General features: G+C 37.8%; 1 protein-coding gene across 4 annotated transcripts in view; it reads right to left on the bottom strand.

Annotated features, from left to right (window-relative positions):
- The window catches only part of NRG4 (neuregulin 4), a 76,810-nt gene extending 63,794 nt beyond the window's left edge, over window positions 1–13,016 (bottom strand). For 2 of the 4 annotated variants that reach the window (XM_074392644.1, XM_074392641.1), the window contains exons 1-3: window positions 12,624–13,016; window positions 11,659–11,724; window positions 9,665–9,758 (exon numbers count right to left, since the gene is read on the bottom strand). In XM_074392644.1, coding sequence (XP_074248745.1) covers window positions 9,665–9,758; window positions 11,659–11,668 — 104 coding nt within the window. In that variant the 5' untranslated portion in view covers window positions 11,669–11,724; window positions 12,624–13,016. The remainder of the gene's footprint in view (window positions 1–9,664; window positions 9,759–11,658; window positions 11,725–12,623) is intronic. The other 2 variants (XM_074392642.1, XM_074392643.1) reach the window with 2 other exon arrangements.
- Between the last annotated feature and the right edge of the window lie 8,428 nt (window positions 13,017–21,444).

Genomic DNA, 21,444 nt, shown 5'->3' with positions numbered 1-21,444 from the left:
AGTTATTAAATTACATGATATATACTAGATGTAGAAGATTCAAAGACAAACAAGAGAACTCTTCAGTCCCAAGGGCCTTAGATTCTATTAGAGAGCAGTAGACACATAAACTACTCAGTACAGTAGAGAGATACCTAAGATGGAAATTTGTCTGCATACAGTGTGGGCACGTAACAGTCAACAAAGTTAATGCCAGCTGCCATTGAATGCAAACTTACAAATAATAGTGACTTCATACAATGAAAGTTTAATCCTTTTTCACATTACAGTCTAATGCCCAATGTCAGTAGGGCAGCCCCTCTCCACCTCTTGGCTCTGATACCTGGAGAACAGGCCTTCAAGGTCACTGAGGCAGGAGAAATGAGAGGTGGAGTTTTTCAGGAGGTGGTTTTTCAGGGCCAGACTTGTGACAGTCTTGCATCCCTTTCCCCATAAGCTACTGTCCAGAATCTCATCACATAGACCCAGTCCTACTGTAAGTGAGGCTGGCAAATGCAGTGGACCACATAGTTATCGGACACGAACAGCCTCTGCCACAGGGCTGAACAGCTAATTCTACCCAGAAAAGCTTTATAAAAGATATAAAGCCTGACTTGGGTTTCAGATTACTCTGCTTTATCAAACTGTATCCAACATAACGAGAAACCTATGAGAATTAACAGAAAAATTATTACAAACTCTAAAAGAAGTCAACAAAGTAGTGGGGCATTCATTCACTCAACAGATAATTATTGAAAACCTACTCTGTGCCTGTTCTAGATGTACAGAAAATATCAGGGAACTCTGTGGGACTTACCTTCTAGCTTGGGGAGGCAGCACGTAAAGTAAATTATATAGTACATCAGCAGATGGTAAGAGAGGAAGAAAGAGAGGGAACAGGAGAAGAATAGGTTTGACTTTTTAAAAAGTGGTCTGGGAGGCATCATTGAAAAGTTGATAGTAAAGACTAAAAGGATGAGAGAGAGTCAGCCATGAGGATGTTGGGGGAGAGAGCATTCAACACAGGAGAGAAAGGCCAGGGCAACAGCTTAAGTCAGGAACTTTCCTGGCATCAGGGAATAGCAAAGATGCTAATTTGGCTGCAGTAGATTGAGCAATTGGATAGTAGCAGGCTTTGGGGTGAGAACAAGAATAGGGGCCATATCATTAAGGTTTTATAGGCCACTGGCTTTCACCTGAGTGAGATGGAGTCACTGAAGGATTTTAAGCATAGAAATAACGTATTAAATTTATGTATGGAAACTGATTTACCCCAGTAACAAAAAATGAAATCTATGGGGAAAAATTCAGAAACGTACAAAACATATATAATGTTAAAAACACTCTTGAAGTACAGAAAAGGATTTGAACTAATGGGAAGACATATCAATCCTGGATAAGAAGACTCAGCATCATAAAGAAATAAACTTTCCTAAAGGGAATTTGTCAATTTAATATAATTTTTAAAATTCATACTTGTTCTTCTGAACTATTCTAAAGTTCACATACAAAACTTAAAAAGCAAGGACAGCCAAGGTACAGGGGAGGGACGCAAAAACTAGACTTACCATATATTAAACTCACTAAAAAGATTCAACAATTAGAAGAGATTGCCACTGGCATAATAAATGGACAGACCAAAAGAAAAAAGAATTCCAGTAAGAATTAATACATATAGAATTTTGGCTAGGCACAGTGGCTCACACCTGTAATCCCAGCCCTTTGGGAAGCTGAGGTGGGTGGATCACAAGGTCAGGCGTTCAAAACCAGCTGGCCAAGATGGCGAAACCCCATCTCTACTAAAAATACAAAAATTCGCCAGTCATGATGGCGGGCACCTGTAATCCCAGCTACTGGGGAGGCTGAGGCAGAGAAATGCTTGAACCTAGGAGGTAGATGTTGCAGTGAGCCAAGATCATGTCACTGCACTCCAGCCTGGGTGACAGGGCGAGACTCCTTCTCAATAAATAAATAAATAATATAGAATTTCACATATAACAAAGTTGGCATCTCAAATCGGTAGGGGAATTAATTCATTCATTTAATAAATATTTATTGAGTGCCTACTATGTTTCAGGTGCTGTTCTAGCAGTAAACATAATAAAAATTTCTGCCCTATAGGGCTGACATTATAATGGGAATTATGATATATAAAATGATAATAATGAAAAGACTGGGTAGGTGCTATGTATCGCCTCCAAAAATTCGTGTTGCAACATAATCCCCATTGTGCTGGCATGAGTTGGGCCTTCCTCATCTTCATGAATGGACTAGTTCCTTATCAAAAGGCTAAAGGAAACGAGCTTAGGCTTTTTTAATGTTCTTCTGCCCTCTGCCATGTGAGGACACAGCATTTGCCCCTTCTGCTCTGTGAACTTGCAACAAGAAGACCCTCATCAGACACCAAAGGTTGGTGTCTTGATCTTTGATGTCCAAGCCTTCAGAACTGTGAGAAATAAATTTCTACTGTCTATAAATTATCCAGTCTCAAGTATTTTGTTATAGCAGTGGAAACAGACTAAGACCGTGACCATATTAAAGAAGATAAATCTGGATCTCTATCTTAAACCCCATACATCATCCAAACAGAGACTGGGCACAGTGGCTCCTGCCTATAATCCCAACACTTTGGGAGGCCGAGATGGGAGAATCACTTGAGACCAGAAGTTCAAGACCAGCCTGGGTAACATAACAAGACTTTGTCTCTACTAAAAATAAAAAAAAAATTAGCTGGGCATGGTGCCACACATCTGTAGTCCCAGCTATTGAGGAGGCCGAGACCAGAGGATCACTTGAGCACAGGATCAAGGCTGCGGTGAGCCATGATCGCACCACTGCACTCCATCCTGGGTGAGAGACCAAGACCTTGTCTTAAAAAAAAAAAAAAAAGAAAATCTGTAGAGATGTCCTTTTTTCTTTTTTCTTTTTTTTTAAGTACTTGAAATGTGAAAAAAACTCCTTATGATGCTAGAGACTTTTTTTAAAACTCACTCCTGGCAGTTTTTAAGCATGAAAATAGAAACAGATACACTGTGTAAACATGAACAAGTAGAAAGCTATATTAATAGCAAAGAGGTAGATGTTACAGCAAGAAGAAATACTAAAGATAAAGCAGAACACTGTGCAATGATAAAAGGGTCAATTAAACGAGAATGCATCAGAAGTCTAAACTTATGTACAAGTGATAATTAACATACCTTCAAAATATATAATGCAAAATTGGAGAAAGGAGAAGCAGGCAATCTGCCACCATATTTGAGGATGTTAACATACATATCTTAGTCAGTAATAGAATAATCAGGCAAAATATCAGTCTAGAAAGACAATGTTTGGACTGCATTACTTACCAATGTGACTTAATTGAAATTTATAGAATGTTACACCAATCAATTTCTCCTTTTCAGATGTGCATGGATCATCCAAAATAGATTATATGAAGGGCCATAAAGTAAGCCTCAATAAATTTCAAAGGAACAAAATTATAAAGAGTATATTCTTTGACTATAACAGAATTAAACTTGAAACCAATAATAAAATAGAACTGGAAAATCCACAAATGCTGAAAATTGAACAATACACTTTCACAGAATTAACAGATCAAAGAAAAGTCTCAAAGGATATTAGTAAACATTTCAATTAAACAAAATGAAAATATGACACCAAAAATTGTGAGCTGCAACTAAATTAATTCTCAGAGGGAAATTTATAATTTTCAAACATTATGTTAAAATAGATGAACATAAGGCAATGACAGTCGTTCAGTCTGTGTAACAGAAAAATGATTGAGGAAAAGTGAACAGAGACTAGGGGTCCTGTGGGACACCATCAAATGGACCAACATGCCTATTGTGAGAGTTCCAGAAAAAGAAAAAAGAAAGGGATAGAAAGAATATTTAAAGAAATAATTGTTTAAAACTTCCCAAATTTGATGAAAGACATTAATATAAATATCCAAAAAGGTTAATGAATTCCAAGTAAGATGAACTCAAAGAGACCCATAATGAAACGTGCTATAATCAAACTTTTAAAAGTCAAACAGAGAATCCTGAAAGCAGCAAGAGAGGTGACTCCTGACATAGAAGGAATCCTCAGTGAGATTATCAACAAATTTCTCTGATTAAAACTATGCAAGCCAGAAGATAGCAGGCTGATAAACTCAAACAAACAAACAGAACAATTGGAACCAAGAATCCTATATCCATCCAACAAACACTCCTTCAAAACTAAGAGTTTTTAAGGCATTCCCAGATAAAAGCTAACAAAATTCATTATCACTTGACCTGCTGTGCAAGAAAAGCTCAGGGAGTCCTGCACGGTGAATTAAAGATATCCATAAATACATGAACAATTTTAAAAGCTAGTATTATTGTAAAAATAGTTTGTAACTCTCCATTTTTATCTTCTACATAATTTAAGACATTAATGTATTGAGAAGAATTCTTAGTTGACGTTTTGTCAACTAATGGCACACAATACATTAAAATATTATTTTGTGACAATAAATGAAAGAAGTGGGGACGGAGCTATAATATATGCAGAGTTATTATATGAGATTGAAGTTAAGCTGGTATAAATTCAAATTAGTGTTATAACTTTAAATGTAACCCCCATGGTAAACACAAAGAAAATAGCTATAGAATATACACAAAAGGAAATGAGAAAATAATTTAAACAGTTTGCTATAGGCTGGGTATGGTGGCTCATGCCTGTAATCCCAGAATTTTGGGAAGCCGAGGCAGGCGAATCACCTGAGATTGGGAGTTTGAGACCAGCCTGACCAACATGGAGAAACCTCATCTGTACTAAAAATACAAAATTAGCCAGGCATGGTGGTGGTGCACGTCTGTTTGTAATCCCAGCTACTTGGGAGGCTGAGGAAGGAGAATTGCTTGAACCCAGGAGGTTGCAGTGAGCCAAGATCGCCATTGCACTCCAGCCTAGGGAATAAGAGTGAAACTCAATCTCAAACAAACAAACAAAAATTTTACTACAAAAAAATCAATTAAACACAAAACACAGTGATACAAAAAATGAGAAACAAAAAAGTGATGACATGTAGAAAATAAGTAGCAAAATTACCTCAGTCCCTTCTCAGCAATAATTACTTTAAACATAAATAGATTAAATTATCTAATAAAAGACAGCGATTAGCAAAAGAACAAAAAACACATAATGCACAACTATATGCTGACTAGAGACATTTTAGATCTAAAGGCACAAATACAGTTGACCCTTGAACATTGCAGAGGTTAGGGGCACCAACCTCCATGTAGTCAAAAATCCACATATAACTTTTGACTCCCTCGAAACGTAACTACTAATAACCTTCTGTTGACTGGAAGCCTTAGCAATAACATAAACGGTCGATTAACACATATTTTATATATGTATTACATACTGTATTCTTATAATAAAATAACTTAGAGAAAAGGTAATGTTATTAAGAAACTCATAAGGGGGCCGGATAAAGTGGCTCATGCCTGTAATCCCAGCACCTTGAGAAGCTGAGGTGGGAGGATCACTTAAGGCCAGGAGTTTGAGACCAACCTAGTCAACATAGCAAAACCCCATCTTCTACAAAAAATAAATTGCCAAGTGCAGTGGTATGTGCCTGTAGTCCCAGCTTCTTGGGAGGCTGAGGAGGCAGGAGGATTACTTGAGCCCAGGAGTTTGAGGTTGCAGTGAACTATGATCAAGCCACTGCACTCCAACCTGGGCAACAGAGCAAGACCCTGTCTCTTAAAAAAAAGGAGAGGGGGAGGGGGCATTGCTGGGCAGAGTGGCTCACGCCTATAATCCCAGCACTTTGGGAGGCTGAGGTGGGCAGATCACCTAAAGTCAGGAGTTCAAGACCAGCCTGGACAACATGGTGAAACCTCACCTCTACTAAAAACACAAAATTTAGATGGGCATGGTGGCACACACCTGTAATCCCAGCTAGTCAGAAGGCTGAGGCAGAAGAATCGCTTGAACCCGGGAGGCGGAGTTTGCAGTGAGCCGACATTGCGCCACTGCACTCCAGCCCGCGAGACCTTGTCTTAAGAAAAAAACAAAACAGGAAAGAAAGAGAAAAGAAAATTGTAAGGAAGAGAAAATATGCCTCTTACTATTCATTAAGTGGAAGTAGATCATCATAAAGGTCTTCGTCCTTGTCCTTTTTATTTCCGTGTAGACTGAGGAGGGGGAGACAGAGGTGGGGCTGGCAGGCAGCATAACATAAAGTGTATCTAACATAAACAGGGAATGGTTCTAGTTAGAACACAGACCAAGAAGAAAAGGCACCAAAGGTAGTTTGAGGGCCAAATGGTAGAAGGCTGAAAGAGCTAGGTTAAAAAGAGAGAGATTATTTCACGAGTGGTAGATGGATAGGTGTGAGGACTGTCACTGAAGGTTTTTTTGTTTTGTTTTAACTGCGGAAATGATGAGAATTAGGCTCCAGGAAAATCGGTGAGGGACTATTTCTAAAGACCAAACAAGGAGTTAAGAAACTCTGGGCTAGTGTAATGATAGTACGAACAGAAAGGACTGGAGTGATGAAAGATACAGCAAAGATAGAAATAGGATTTGACAGCTGGATAAGAGGGCAATGACAGAGTCAAAGATCAGTCTGGATTTCTCAGTGACAAGATGGTTGCGATGTCAGTACTGTAATAGAAACAGGAAATGCAGAAAACAGTATGAAGTGGATAGGAAAACGAGTTTATCACTCTTAGCTATTGCTCTTATAGCCTATATGACTACATTAGAAATGTGGTCCTATGGTAAGTGGAAAGCAATTTTGTTTGTTTGTTTGTTTTGCAGACGAACTCTTGCTCTGTTGCCGGGCTAGAGTGCTGGAGTGTAGCGGCGCAATCTGGGCTCACTGCAACCTCTGCCTCCCGGGTTCAAGCGATTCTCCTGCCTCTGCCTTCCAAGCAGCTGGGAATACAGGTGCACGCCACCACGCCCGGCTAATTTTTGTATTTTTAGTAGAGACGGGGTTTCATCATGTTGGCCAGGATGGTCTCAATCTCTTGACCTCGTGATCCACCCGCCTCGGCCTCCCACAGTGTCGGGATTACAGGCGTGAGCCAAGACGCCCTGCCGGAAAGCAATTATTTTTATAAAATACGATTTAAAATATATCTGCCATTCAATGTCAGTGAACCCTCAATCACTATATTTTTTTCCTTTTCTCTCAGTCGCCCTTTTGCTCCCTACCCTGCTCCCCTACTTCACTTCCTTCCAGGGTGTTTAGCAACTCCAGAATACAACATTCACGTTCCAAAGAGGGTGCCAAGCCACAGAACCTCCTGCTGTTGTGCAATGTGGTGACCTTGCTTCATTCTCTATCCATCACGAACCCGGAGGGCATGGTTTCAACTACTCCCTAATTACTACTCTTAGGTTCTGACATTAGGAAGAAACTATATACGTTTTTACACCAGGGCTGGGCATTCGCTATCATTGGTAACTTTTGAAAAGACCGTAAAAACGCATCTATCCAAACCTAAAATGCAATAAAAAAAAATTAAAAACAAACAAAACAAAACAAAACAAAACAAAAACGCATCTATCCAAGGTACAAAGGCGGGATGACAACCCAGGTTTCTTTCCATTTTAATGAATCTCCAAATTCCGGCATTCTTCGTTCTTTCTTTCAACTTATTCAATGAGATATAATAGATGCTTAGTATACAGATAGATATTAAGTGCACAGCTTGATGGACCAAGTACTCTGCCCACAATGCCATTAAATCAGATATAAACACAAAAGGTTAGGAAAACATCCTGTAGATTACAGAAGGAATCATAATGAAAAAGTGTTTAAACCAAACACTGAACAACAAACTATGCAATGCAGAACAAAACAGAAATGCACTTGAAAACTTTTAACATTAAATACTGCCTATTAGAAAATGAGGCTAAAGATCATTGAGCCAAAGAACAAAGTTGACGAATCCTGCTGCCTGATATTGCTCATTATAAAGCTACGTTTTTCAAGACTGGTATTGGTGAAAAGATAGGAAACATAGATCAACGGAAAAGAATAGTCCAGAAATAGACCTGTACACATACGATCAACTGACTTTTGACAAAGCAGCAAAGGCAATTCCGTGGAGAAAGGATAGTCTTTATAACCATGTAGCCATCATCAAGATCAGGACAAAAATTTTTAGTATTTTTAAATTATTAAATGTACTTCTTTTGATAAGCATTTTTGTTTTATTTTATATATGCTATATGCCATATCACCTTAGAAAGAATTCAGAATGAATATGTTATAAAGTTAAGTGAAACTTGGGAGTTTTATTCAAAGGCCACTTCTTTCTTCTTCCCAGCAATGTGACTTTTGGCATGTCACCTCATTTCTCATTATCCGCTTTTTTTTTCTTTTCTTTTCTTTCCTTTTCTTTCTTTTTTAACTATTTTCTAAGGTCTTCCCTGCCTCCTTTCTCTAAGGTGTTTGCGAGAATCAAGTGTTGAGTGGAGTCAGCAACAAAATTTGAGGGGACTATCTGTGGAAATGTTCTATATCTAGATGTGATGGTGGTGGTGATTTCACAGCTACAAACATTTGTCAGAATTAATCTATGTGTACTTTAAATGAATGCAGTTTATTATACATAAATTACATTCCAGTAAATAGATCAAAAACCAAAAAAGGATTCTACTGAGGCACATCATGAGTGTTAAGTAATGGTTAATTTGTTCCTCCATCCCCTTCTCTTTTCATATTCACTACAGAAGAAAAATACCTGGGGGCACCATTCCCCAGACGAAAAGCCCTAAAAAGTTCCTGAGATAATTACGAGGTTATTTCTCTCTGCCTCCTCTCCTCCATACTACAACCCAATAACTTTAACTTTTCCTATGAATTTTCCTTTCCCATGCTTTTTACGTAGCCAGATCTTGATTCTAGATTCTGTACTATACTATAGATCCAGAGTCTATACTTCTCATTTCAGTTAAAGAACAAAAAAGAGTAATTCACATGCATTACAAAACACCTTGAGATCTTTAGGTGTTAGTGTCACAGTATACGGCAGTACCATGATGTTAACTCATACACTGAAAGGGGTTTATTATATACACTTAAATCCTGTTCAACCAAACTCATAGGCAGCTGGCTACAGAAGTACTATTTTGAAGTTTTTTGTTGGTCGCTATACACCCGCAGTGAGTTATATTATTTTAAAACAATAGTGGCTAAGACACCCTTCGTTTTTATTTGCTAGCACCGTTAGAGAAACTTAACTCTTCTTTTGCTTTTAATATATAAAGTGTAAGTTTTGGTACCAACTCAGTTATCATGTGTTTATGTTTTATAAACTCAAAATAAAGTACCTCATATTGGGTTTTTTGGATTACTGAATTCCCTAGCCATTTTGCCAATGTTAAGCATAGGCTGCCTTCCTTAAATTGCTAAAATCAGAGAGTTCAGTAAAAGAAATTATTTAAAAAATATATATATCTAGGCCAGAAACTACCATTACCGATTTTCAAAACAAACACCTTGACTAGTGAGATTTTTATGTGCTATTTTGTTTTGTTTTAAAAGGATAATTTTACTCTACGTAAATATGAAGAATATGTCTCACACCTTTTCATCTTACATTTTTTGTTTACTCTTTACCACTTCTCAAAGAAGTCAGTAGATACTAAAAAATAGAGTTAACATCTCCCCCGAGTCCATTTCACTCACCTACAAAATGGGCTGGGAATAGTAGGTATCACATAGCAAATCCCTCCATTCAGGCAAAATGACTTGTGACTGGGACCACAGGGCTCTTCGTGATCTAAAGCGCATATATATATAAAACAGAGAAAAGCAAATTAAAGTTTTCCTAATGCAACCAGGAATAGAAATCGCTATCTTAAACTGAAGTAGCAATTCTGAAAATCAGAACGAAGATTCTCATAATGAAAGACTTAATCCCATTCCTCATTTGACAGACTTCTGGGACTTCTAAGTCTTTGAGAAAAAAAATATGTCCTAAAAATATGGCCATTAACTCTAATGGATTTAGACACTATATAATAGAAATAAGGAATATCTTTATTAGTTAGACTAAAAGGAAGTGATTAGAGTCTTAGAACAAACAGGGCCTTTCTCACTTACTACAGGGATATGGTAGCATTACCTAGAGTTCCCCTGTCAAGAATTTAGATTCTTGTTTTTCCTATTAGGTCTCAAATACATTAATATCTGAAACTGTGGCTGGTAAAGGATTTAGATAATTAACTTTTTATTTCCAAGATTAACTTTAAATGTTCCTATATGACAATCTAAATGTCAGAAACCAAAAATAATCTTATAAGATTTTAGGTAACAGCTACTAAATATAAAGACATACCTAAAGGTACAAAGAAAAACTAAAAACCTAAGCCATAGCTTGATATACAGCCGAATCTTTCAGAATATTAAGAAAAGAAACCTCTACTTTTCTCTTGCTTATTTTCTCTCCTTCCTCTGTCTTCAGCCCCAACTTCTTTATCTTTGACCCTTTCTTTATCTTTCTCTCTCTGCCTTCTCTTTCTCCTTTGGTAATTCTCCTTCCTCGCAGCCTCACACCCCTAAACCTTTTATTGAAAAATCCCTGGCTACATTATATAGAAAAAATTAGACAGAATAACAGAAGGATTCATTGAGTCATTATACTAGTAATTTATGATTAGAAGAGAAACTTGCTGAATATTTTGTCTTTCAGCTTTAAAAGGGAAATTATATTGCTTTACAATGTACATTGTTAGTTCCTGATTGTTTCTGTCTAGGAAATGACCCAGAATCATCTAATGGGAAGAAGAAAATGGCATTACTCCCATTGGGGATCCAATTTGACCTTAAAACTAGTATATTAATTTTAAAAATTATCTAGCATTTATGTGCCACTAAAATATCAACACTTGCTAAGACATAATTGCTATGAGTCAGCTATCTCCACAATCAGAATTTCAAATTTTAAAACTTTTGTTCTGCTTTGGAATTGAGAAAATCCTGTTTCAGCATCACATTATAACTATAAGAGTATAAAAATGGAAAGAGGAAATCAGAACTACACAGAACTGGTAAAATAGAAAATAAAATCAACCAAAATGAATTTTTAGATTTTTTTTCTTTTTTACACAATGCCATGCTTCTTTCTAATGAAACAACTTTCAACAAGGTTATAAAAATTTTCTAGAATAACTTGGTTAAAAAATAATATTTACATTACATTACATTAGATTACATCGGCATCCTGGGAGTCATCATATCTGGTTTTCCACTGAGCGTGGAATGTAACTGTATCACGGCTAAAATTAATGTCCTTGTTTTAATCAGATTATAATCAGACATATCTCAACACCTGGTGCTTATTTTATCAGCAAAGAAAACTAACCTGAATTACTGTTTCTGAATCTACTTTAATTCTGACTTCTATTTCCTTATTATTTGAGTTGATTTCAGGTATAGAATAAGCTAGAATTTATCAGGTTGTAAAACCAATAAAATATATAAATCTAAATAAAATAGTTTTATGTCATAAAGGAAGGTCTCTAAAAACCAAATATTTCATATTTGAAACATTTCATATTCACATCTCTTCCAATGATGTTGGAAGAGAATAACACAGCCTTGCGTTAATACACATTTTTGGTTGTTGTTCTATTACTGTTGACACATACTGAAAAAAACATAAATGTATAAGAAATTACCTGTTGGCATCTTAATTTTTAAATGGTTTCATTCTTGGTCAAGAGATTAGGGTTAAAAAACAGCACCTAAAAAATTTAGGGAAAATTGTCTTCTTTTAAGGGCATTATAAAATGTCAAATATTCTAATAGCAATATTTTTAAATGTTGAAAATAATATATATAGTAGGGACAAATTTCAGTTACATCATTTTTAGATACCTATTACATATCAAAAAATATAAACAGGTAAAACTAAAAGATCTATATTAAATAATATAAGTGTACTTAATATAAATCATTGCCTAAATAATATAATTTAATCTTAAATATCTGTCTGCAGAAAAGTCTAATAAGGCTTATTTTTAGTAAATATTATTAACATAGTAGAGTACCATACGGAATTTTACGTGAAAGATATGAGACAGTAAATAAAACTGAATGAACTGAATTTACTTTTTGCTTTGTCACAAAGCTTATTTACTATCTGACTCTTAAGTAGAATCAATAACTTCCACTTTTTCAATTTATTGAAAATGGCCAAAATGTACTATAGAAAAATCTTTAATTTCATTTCAAGTTTTTGCACTTCTATAGAACCTTTAAAACTTTTACAAAACCACTTTTAAGTTTACCATAGATTGCACATTACGTTTACCAATCTGTGCAAATCTTTCTTTTAAGAAATGTCCAGGGCTGATAGGGGCAGCAATTACCATGTATGCATTTACCTATGTAACAAACCTGCATGTCCTGCACATGTATCCCAGAACTTAAAATAAATAAAAAAAAAAAAAAAAGAAAAGAAAATGTTAAACACACACACACATACACACACACACACACACACACATACACACACACAAAATATCTGGCATCTGGCAAAGCAATGTAGCTAATAAGACATAATTATATGTGAAGTTTCCTGTTATAACAGAAACAAAGGAATTAAAATATGTATTTGAAGAGGTGAAGCATTTATACTTACAGTATGATCATAAGCTCTCAATTCTGTTCAATGAAGAACACTTACTCCTGACCTAAACAGAAAGACTCTAACAGAAATCTCAATCTGCTAACACAGTTGTAATATCAAGGTCTCTCTCAAAGCCAGCGGCTCTTAGACAAGCAGAGAGGCAGAGAGAGCGAGCGAGCAAGTGATCAAGAGAGAGCACACACGAGCGAGAACAGGCAGGACAGAGAACATTAAATCTATCTGATTTTTAAAAATCACTGGCTCATACTTTTCCTTTTTTCCAAACAAATAGGACTTACCCTCAATAAAAACTTACATTCACACAAAAAATAAATTTTGTTGGACATGCAGTGTTTCAAAAGTTTTTGAGTACTGCAGATAATGGGAGCTATGACTTACGTTTTATAACATGTCAAAAATCTGATTTATATGGCTGCAGTGTGCAGTGTGGGCGAGGTCACGCCAGACCAAGGTGTGCACAGAGGTCAGGCACTGGCCAAGGGAAACACCCCTTCAGTCTACGTGTTCAGAGTTGCAGATGGAGCAGAATTTTATTTAGAAAAGGAGTTGTACTAAGCTGCACTTCCAAATCACTGTCCAAGTTTTAAAGGTAAAAAGCAAACCACATTCTTTAGACTCCTTACTTATCTTTGCTTGTCTGAATAATTCAGGACATTGTGTAAGTTTGGGAGAAAGGAAATTTTAACGTGGAGCTAATGGATAAGTGTTTCACAATTTTTAAAAAATATTTTTATAGTCTTTATTTTTGAAAAATATTTTCAATAACTTCCACTTTTTCAATTTTTTGAAAATGGCCAAATTTTTAAAAATCTTTTAAAATTTGTGTTTTATGAGGTTTGTGTTTCTTTACAAGCCAGATAAAATTCATATAAATAATGTCCTGAAGAAGTTATACAGCTAAAAGGAGGTAATAGCTATAATAGCACTTATAACACCAAGTTCAATTTGAAATGAATAAAACAATGAAACTTGACTAATACTCATAGCAATGTAATGCCTGAATCCTATGGCAAAGTTGTTAAATATACACTAAGGAAAGGTAACTTTTAAAAATCATCAACAATTTAAAAATATTGACTAAAACTGTAATTTTGTTTAAATGAAGTAGAGTTCTTCATCATATAGTTGTTACCTAAAGTATGCCAAGCATTTAGACGGTTATCTTTACTAAAATGACAATTCAGATCTTGCTACTTGATTGATGTAAAACCCAAACTAATATATTTGTTTTGTTGTTTTAAGAACATATTAAAATAAACTCATAATCAAATTCTCTAAAAACAATCTGTTATTACATTTTACCTCCCACATTCAAAGGCAATTTTTACATAGCTATAACCATTATACAGACATATATCTCATTGTATGCATTTTATTGCACCTTGCAGATAGGCTTTTTACAAATTAAAGGCTTGTGATAACCCTGTGTCTGTTGGTGCCATTTTCCAACAGCCTGTGCTCACTTCATGTCTCTGTGTCACGTTTTAGAAATCCTTGTAATATTTCCAACTTTTTCATTATTGTTATAGTTGTTATGGTGATCTGTGATCAGCGATCTTTATGTTACTATTGTAATTGTTTTAGGGCACCATGAACCATGACCACATGAGATAGAGAACTTAATCAATAAATCTGCATATTTCAAATGCCCCATTGACCAGCCGTTCCCCATCTCCCCTGGTCTCTCTATTTCCTGAGACACAAGGATATTGAAATTAGCCCAATTGATAACCCTACAATGGCCCCTAAGTGTTCAAGTAAAAGAATAATTGCGTGTTTCTTATTTTATATCAAAAGCTAGAAATGATTAAGCTTAGTGAGGAAGGCATGTTAAGATAGGTTTCTTGCACTATTAAAGGAAATTAAAAGTACTATTCCAGTGAACACACAAATGACAAAACTCAACTCCGGATTGCTGTTACAGAGAAAGTTTTAGTGGTCTGGACAGAGGTCAAACCAGCCACCACTTCCTCTAAGCCAGGGATATCCAATCTTTTGACTTTCCTGGGCCATACTGGAAGAATAATCTTGGGCCACACATAAGATACACTAACACTAACAATAGCTGATGAGAAAAAAAAATCCCAAAAACATCTCATAACATTTTAAGAAATTTATGAATTTGTGTTGTATGGCATTTAAAGTCATCCTGGGCTGCATGTGGCCCATGGGCCAGGGTTGGACAAGCTTTCTGTAAGCCAAAGCCTAATCCAGAGCAAGTTCCTAACTCTTGTAAATCCTATGAAGGTCAAGAGAGGTAAAGAAGATGCAGAAGAAAAGTTTGAAGCTAGCAGAGGTTGGTTTACAAGGTTTAAGGAAAGAAGCCATCTCCATAATAGAAAAGTGCAAGGTATAGCAATAGGTGCTAATGTAGAAGCTGCAGCAAGTTATCCAGAAAAATCTGTCTAAGATCATTGATGAATTGATGAAAATGGTTACACTAAACAACAGATTTTCACTGTAGACAAAACAGCCTTCTAGTAGAAGAAGATACCATCTTGGACTTTTACAGATAAAGAGAAGTCAATGTCTGGCTTCTAAACTTCAAAGGACAGGTAGACTTCTTTTCATGGGCTAATATAGCTGTGACTTTAAGCTGAAGCCAATGCTTAGTCACCATTCTGAAAATCCTAGGGCTTTAAGGATTATGCTAAATCTAGGTGGGGTGTGGTAGTGCACACCTGTAATCCCAGCACTTTGGAAGGCTGAGGCGGGTGGATCACGAGGTCAAGAGATCGAGATCATCCTGGCCAACATGGTGAAACCCCGTCTCTACTAAAAATACAAAAAGTAGCTGGGTGTGGTGGTGTACACCTGTAGTCCCAGCTGCTCTGGAGGCTGAGGCCAGGAGAATCACTTGAACACAGGAGGCAGAGGTTGCAGTGAGCCGAGATTGTGCCACTGCGCTCCAGCCTGGGCCACAGAGCAAGACTCTGTCTCAAAAAAAAAAAAAAAAAAAAAAAAAAAAAGAATTAACGCTAAATCTGCTCTGCCTGTGCTGTATAAACAAAACAACAAAGACTGGATAACAGCACATCTGTTTACAGCATGGTTTACTAAATATTTTAGGTCCACTATTGAGGCAAGACCCTCCCTAAAAAAAAATTACAACTCACTGAGGGCTCAGAAGTTTGTCAGCATTTAACAATATTTTTAAATTAAGGTATATACATCTTTTTTTTTTAGACATAATGCTATTGCATACCTACTATAGTATAATATAAACATACCTTTTATGCACCAAACACACCAAAAAATTTGTGTGACTCACTTCATTGTGATATTTGCTTTATTGCAGCAGTCTGAAACCAAAACCCACAATATCTCAGAGGTGTGCCTGTACACACACACACACACACACACACACACCCCATTTTTAGTTTATGGTGTTTGAATTTTAAAATCATGTTTTTATGAGAAAATCAGTATCTTTTATCATTTTATTTGAACCTTGAAGCTATGGTGCTATCTACTAATACAAGAACGACTACTGAATTATATGTGGGAGATAATCTGTGACTTCGTCCATGACATTTGAGATGTATTTATTAAGAGACATATTGTGGGCTGGGCGCAGTGGCTTATGCCTGCAATCCCAGCACTTTGGGGGGCCGAGGTGGGCAGATCATGAGGTCAGGAGTTCGAGACCAGCCTGGCCAACATGGTGAAACCCCGTCTCCACTAAAAATTCAAAAATTAGCTGAGTGTGGTGGCACATGCCTGTAGTCCCAGTTACTCGGGAGGCTGAGGCAGGAGAATCGCTTGAACCCGAAAGCAGAGGTTGTAGTGAGCCGAGATCACGCCACTGCACTACAGCCTGGGCGACAAAGCGAGACTCTGTCTCAAAAAAAAAAAAAAAAAAAAAAGAGAGAGAGAGAGAGACATATTGTGATGATTTTGTATTATACTTTGCACCATGCAAATAAGCAACCTTTAGGGCCAGAAAGGTAGAAAATCTATAGATTTTCAAGCTAACTTTTCACTCTAAATCAGTGGTCCCAACCTTTTCGGCACCAGGGAGCGGCACTTTTAACCAACCTTAGGTCATCAGGTATTAGATGCCTATAAAGAGCACGTAATCTAGATTCCTCACATGTGCAGTTCACAATAGGGTCCACACTTCATGAGAATCTAACACCACTGCTGATCTGACAGGAGGTGGAGCACAGGCCATAATGTGGGTTGCTCAGTGCTCGCCTCCTGCTGTGTGGCCCGGTTCCTAACAGACCACGGTCTGGTACTGGTCTGCGGCCTGGGTGTTGGGGACCCCTGCTCTAAATGACAGCCTTGATCTTTAAAAATTATCTTTTCATCCACCTATCAATAAATGTGTACTAAGTGGCCTACTAGCCTTTAAAAAAAAAATGACAGTCTTTTGCTGGATGAGGAATGCCAGACACATAAACAAGTACAAAAATGTTTTAGGTTAATTAATATAAAGCATATTTTGACTTATAAAAATGACAGTTTCACATGATTAAACCCAATACCCTCAGACACATATGTATGTCACTATATTTACACACACACACACACACGATGGTTAACTGTTATGGAGAATCAGAAAAAGATTCCAAGAGGTAGCATGAATAAGAGTTTGTAAAGGGAGATGAGTGAACATTTCAGACAAGAGGTAACAGCACGTCCAAAGGCGTAAAGATCTAATGTATTCAAATAACTGCAGGTAGATCACAAGCCAGGAAATGTGCAGAGTGTGTGTGTGTGTGTGTGTGTGTGTGTGTGTGTGTGTGTGTGGAGTGTGTATGTTTGTAGGATGGTGGGGAAATGAATGGCAAGAATAGATAGATAGTATAAAACACGCTGGATCCAGATTGCAGACTTCATCTTAAAGGCAATGGGAAGCTTTGAAGGCTTTTAAACAAAGGAGTGACATGATTACACCAACATTTTAGAAAATTCGTTCTGATGGCAGTGTGGAAAACAAATTGGAATCTGCTGAGGAAATGGTATCAGAGAAAGCAGTTTGGGGGCTATTTTAATAATAGTGAAGAAATAAAGCACAGGAATTAGGACAAAGACAGAGATAATTAAAGACATACTTAGGAGGTACACCCACAGTATAACTGAGCAGGATAAGAAAAATCAAGAACAACTTTCAAATGTTGCTAAAATTAAACAAGTAAAGGAATAGCTACTAGAGAAATGCATATTAAAACCACAATGAGGTGATGTCAGCAAGGTGCTCACTAGAGATACCTGGCACCATACTACCCCCCACCACACACACCAGAAAGGATCAATATACTGAATAAAGAGCTAAGATTTTACTGGAGTGTTGACCAGAGAGTGCTGGAGTGCAGTAGGGGAGTGGGGAGGTGCCTATAGTGACTGGAAGCAATGGAGAGACACCTAGCCTCTGCGGCACTGTCTACCATGCCTGGATCAGATTGGTTTGGAGACTGGAGAGACTTTCCCTTTCAGGGAAACGGTAAGCAGAAGAATCTCATCAGCTCCTCTTGCCCCTGCAAATGCCCACAGTCCTTGCTATGGTGAACCCCACAGTCCTCCCAACCCTGAGTCCAGTTTGGAGAGCTGCTGGGAATTTACGCAACTACGCTGCTCCAGAACAGGAGCACAAGGTGTGCACTCCCTAACCCCCACCTATCCTGTGAGCCACGCTGCCGCAGCACAGTGCCATCTTAAAATTAGAGCCACCTTTGGAATGTGCCCTTCTGTGGGACCAGTAGCCATTGCGCCTCTCCAAGACTGGGGTTTCATTTTCATTCCACCCAGCCCACACAGATGGCTGATGCCATAACCCCAGCAGTGCAGAGCCTAGGTCCAGGATGGGTTGCAAATCTGGTCCTACACAGCAGGGACACCAATTGCCACTGCCTGCACTTCCAGCTGGAGGAATAATCCTGCCCAGGGTAAACCCACTGCTGAGCCAGCTAAACTGCTGCACACCCTCCCCTAAGCTAAGCAAGAAAGGACCCTGGGCTTCTAAGCAGCTGACAAGCAACCCCTTGGGCTGTTCCCCAAACACAGAGCAGCTACAAACCTAGGACCTGAGAAATAGCCCTGCAGCACCCACCCCTTCTGCTGAGACACCTCTGCCTGCCCAAAGGCCCCATGCCTGCAATCAGAGCCTGAGAAACAGCCTCATGGGCTACTCTTAGCACACATGCCCCTAGGCCTCCAAGCTGCCAATATATGTCTTGGACCTGAGAAACAGCCCCGCAGGCTTCCCCTGGCTAGCATGACCCCAGGCTCACTGCGTAGCTGTATGTCCACATACTAGGCCTGAGAAACAGCCCTGGGGGCTGTCCCTGGCAGACACACTCCCAGACTGAGTGGCTGTGTCCCCAGGTCCTGGCCACCTCTACCAGACATGCACCCAGACCAGCCAAGAAGCCATGTAGCCATGTCCTAGAATAGAGAAACAACCCCAGGGGCAAACTTGAACAGACACACACCCAGGACAGCTTAGAAGCCATGCATCTGCATCCCAGGTGGAAGAAACAGCCCGGCAGATACCCCTGACAGACATGCCCTCAGACCAGCTGAGCAGCTGTGCACCCATGTCTCAGGTCTAAGAAATAGCCTTGTGAGCCATCCCTGGCAGGTATAACCCCAGACTGGCTGAGTAACCAGGTGCCTGTGCCACCAGCCAGGATAACAACACTAAGGCCCCAACCACAGCAAGACTTCAATTTGGCTGACTCACTGTGTCACACTTGTACCCTTGACAGGAGAAAAAGCTTCACTCCCAGCAAAGCCACTGCCAAACTCTCTCATCTTAGATTCCTGAGACAGTCATAAATGTTACTAGTGCAGATTACAGCTGAAGAAACTACATGGAGACTATATACTCCATGTTCATCTAGACCCAAAACCAATGCACCCTACCAAACTGACACCCCAAGGCCCATCTGTATTGAAGCCTACTTCAGAAGATTGGAGGGGGCAACTGCTCCACTAAATGCATAGAAATTAACATAGGGACACAAACATGAAAAAGCAGGCAAACATGACACCTTCAGAAGAACACAGTAATTCTGCAATAAGATTCCAATCATAAGGAAATATATAAAATACCAGAAAAAGAATTCAAAATAGCAATTTTAAGGAAACTCATTGAGATATAAGAGAATATGGATAGACAACACAATGAAATTTTTAAAATTCACTATTTAGATGAGAAATTCAATAAAGACATAGATATTATGAAAATGAACCAAACAGAAATCCTAAAGCTGAAGAATTCAATTATGAAATAAAAAACACAATTGAGGCCAGGCACAATGGCTCACTCCTGTAATCCCAGCACTTTTAGGAGGCTGAGGTGAGTAGATCACTTGAGGTCAAAAGTTCAAGACCAGCCTGGACAAAGTGGTGAAACCCTGTCTGCACTAAAAAATACAAAAATTAGCTGGGCATGGTGGTGGATGTCTGCAATCCCAGTTACTTGGAAGGCAGAGTCAGGAAAATTGCTTGAATCTGGGAGGTGGTGGTTGCAGTAAGCTGAGATCATACCATTGCACTCTAGCCTGGGTGACAGAGTAAGACTTTGTCTCAAAAAAAAAAAAAAAAAAAAGAGAAATACAACTGAGAGCATCAGTAAACAGAATAGACCAGCCAGAAGAATTTCTGAATGAGAAGTGAGAAAACAGGTCTGTTGAAGTAACACAGGCAAGGCCCCCCACCTACACACACAAAAAGAGGTCTCCAAGATGTATGGGACATCTTTAAGTGAACAAATATTTGCATTATCAGCATTCTAGAAGAAGAAAAGAAGGGTAAAAAAGCTAGCATTTCATTAAATATGCAGAAAACATATTTAAAGAAATAATAGCTGAAGACTTGACAAGTCTTGGGAGAGACAGATATCCAAATCCAGAAAGTTCAAATAATCCCATATAGATGCAACCCAAACAAGTCTTCTTCAATGCACATTATAGTCAAATTATCAAGTCAAAGACAAGAAAGAATTCTAAAACTGCAAGAGAAAAGAACTAAGTTACATATAAGGGAATTCCCAGTTTGAGTGGATTTCTCAGCAGAAGCCTTATGGGCCAGGATAAAATAGGATATAATCAAAGTAATGGGGAAAAAAAAAAACAAAACAACAACCAAAACCCAAAAACGGTCAGCAAAGAGTATTATACCCAGCAAAGATATCCTTCAGGAATAAAGGAGAAATAAAATCTGCTTTCAGCCAAGCAAAAATGGAGGAAATTCATCACCACTAGACTGGCTATGTAAGAAATGCTCAAGGGAATCTTACATATGGAAGGGAAAAGACAATTACCACCATCATAAAAACATGAAACTATTAAACTCACTGGTAGAACTGATATACTAAGGAGAAAGAAAAAGGATTCAAACCATTTAATTACAGAAAACCAACCAACTACAAAAATAAATAAGAGAGAAAAAACAAAGGATACACCAAAAACCAGGAAACAAACATAAAAACAGAAGGAGATCCTCATCAATAATAACCTTGCATGCCAATGGATTAAGTACTCCATTTAAAAGATATAGATTGGCTAAAGGGATAAAAAATAAAAGCAAGAACCAACTATATACTGCCTATAAGAAACTCACCTTACTCATAAAGACTCACATAGACTGAAAGTGAGGGGATGGAAAAAAAATGTTCCACAAACAAAAACCAAAAACAAGCAGGAATAGCTAAATTAGACAAAACAGACTTCAAGTCAAAAGCTGTACAAAGAGAAAAAGAGACATTATATAATCACCAATGGATCCATTCAGCAAGAGAATGTAATAGTCATAAATACATAGATGCACCCAGCACCAGAGCACCCATATATATATATATATA

This window comes from Saimiri boliviensis, chromosome 2 (assembly GCF_048565385.1).
Source record: "Saimiri boliviensis isolate mSaiBol1 chromosome 2, mSaiBol1.pri, whole genome shotgun sequence".
In the NCBI taxonomy this organism is placed as follows: Eukaryota; Metazoa; Chordata; class Mammalia; order Primates; family Cebidae; genus Saimiri; species Saimiri boliviensis.
This window is presented reverse-complemented; position numbering and strand designations above follow the sequence as displayed.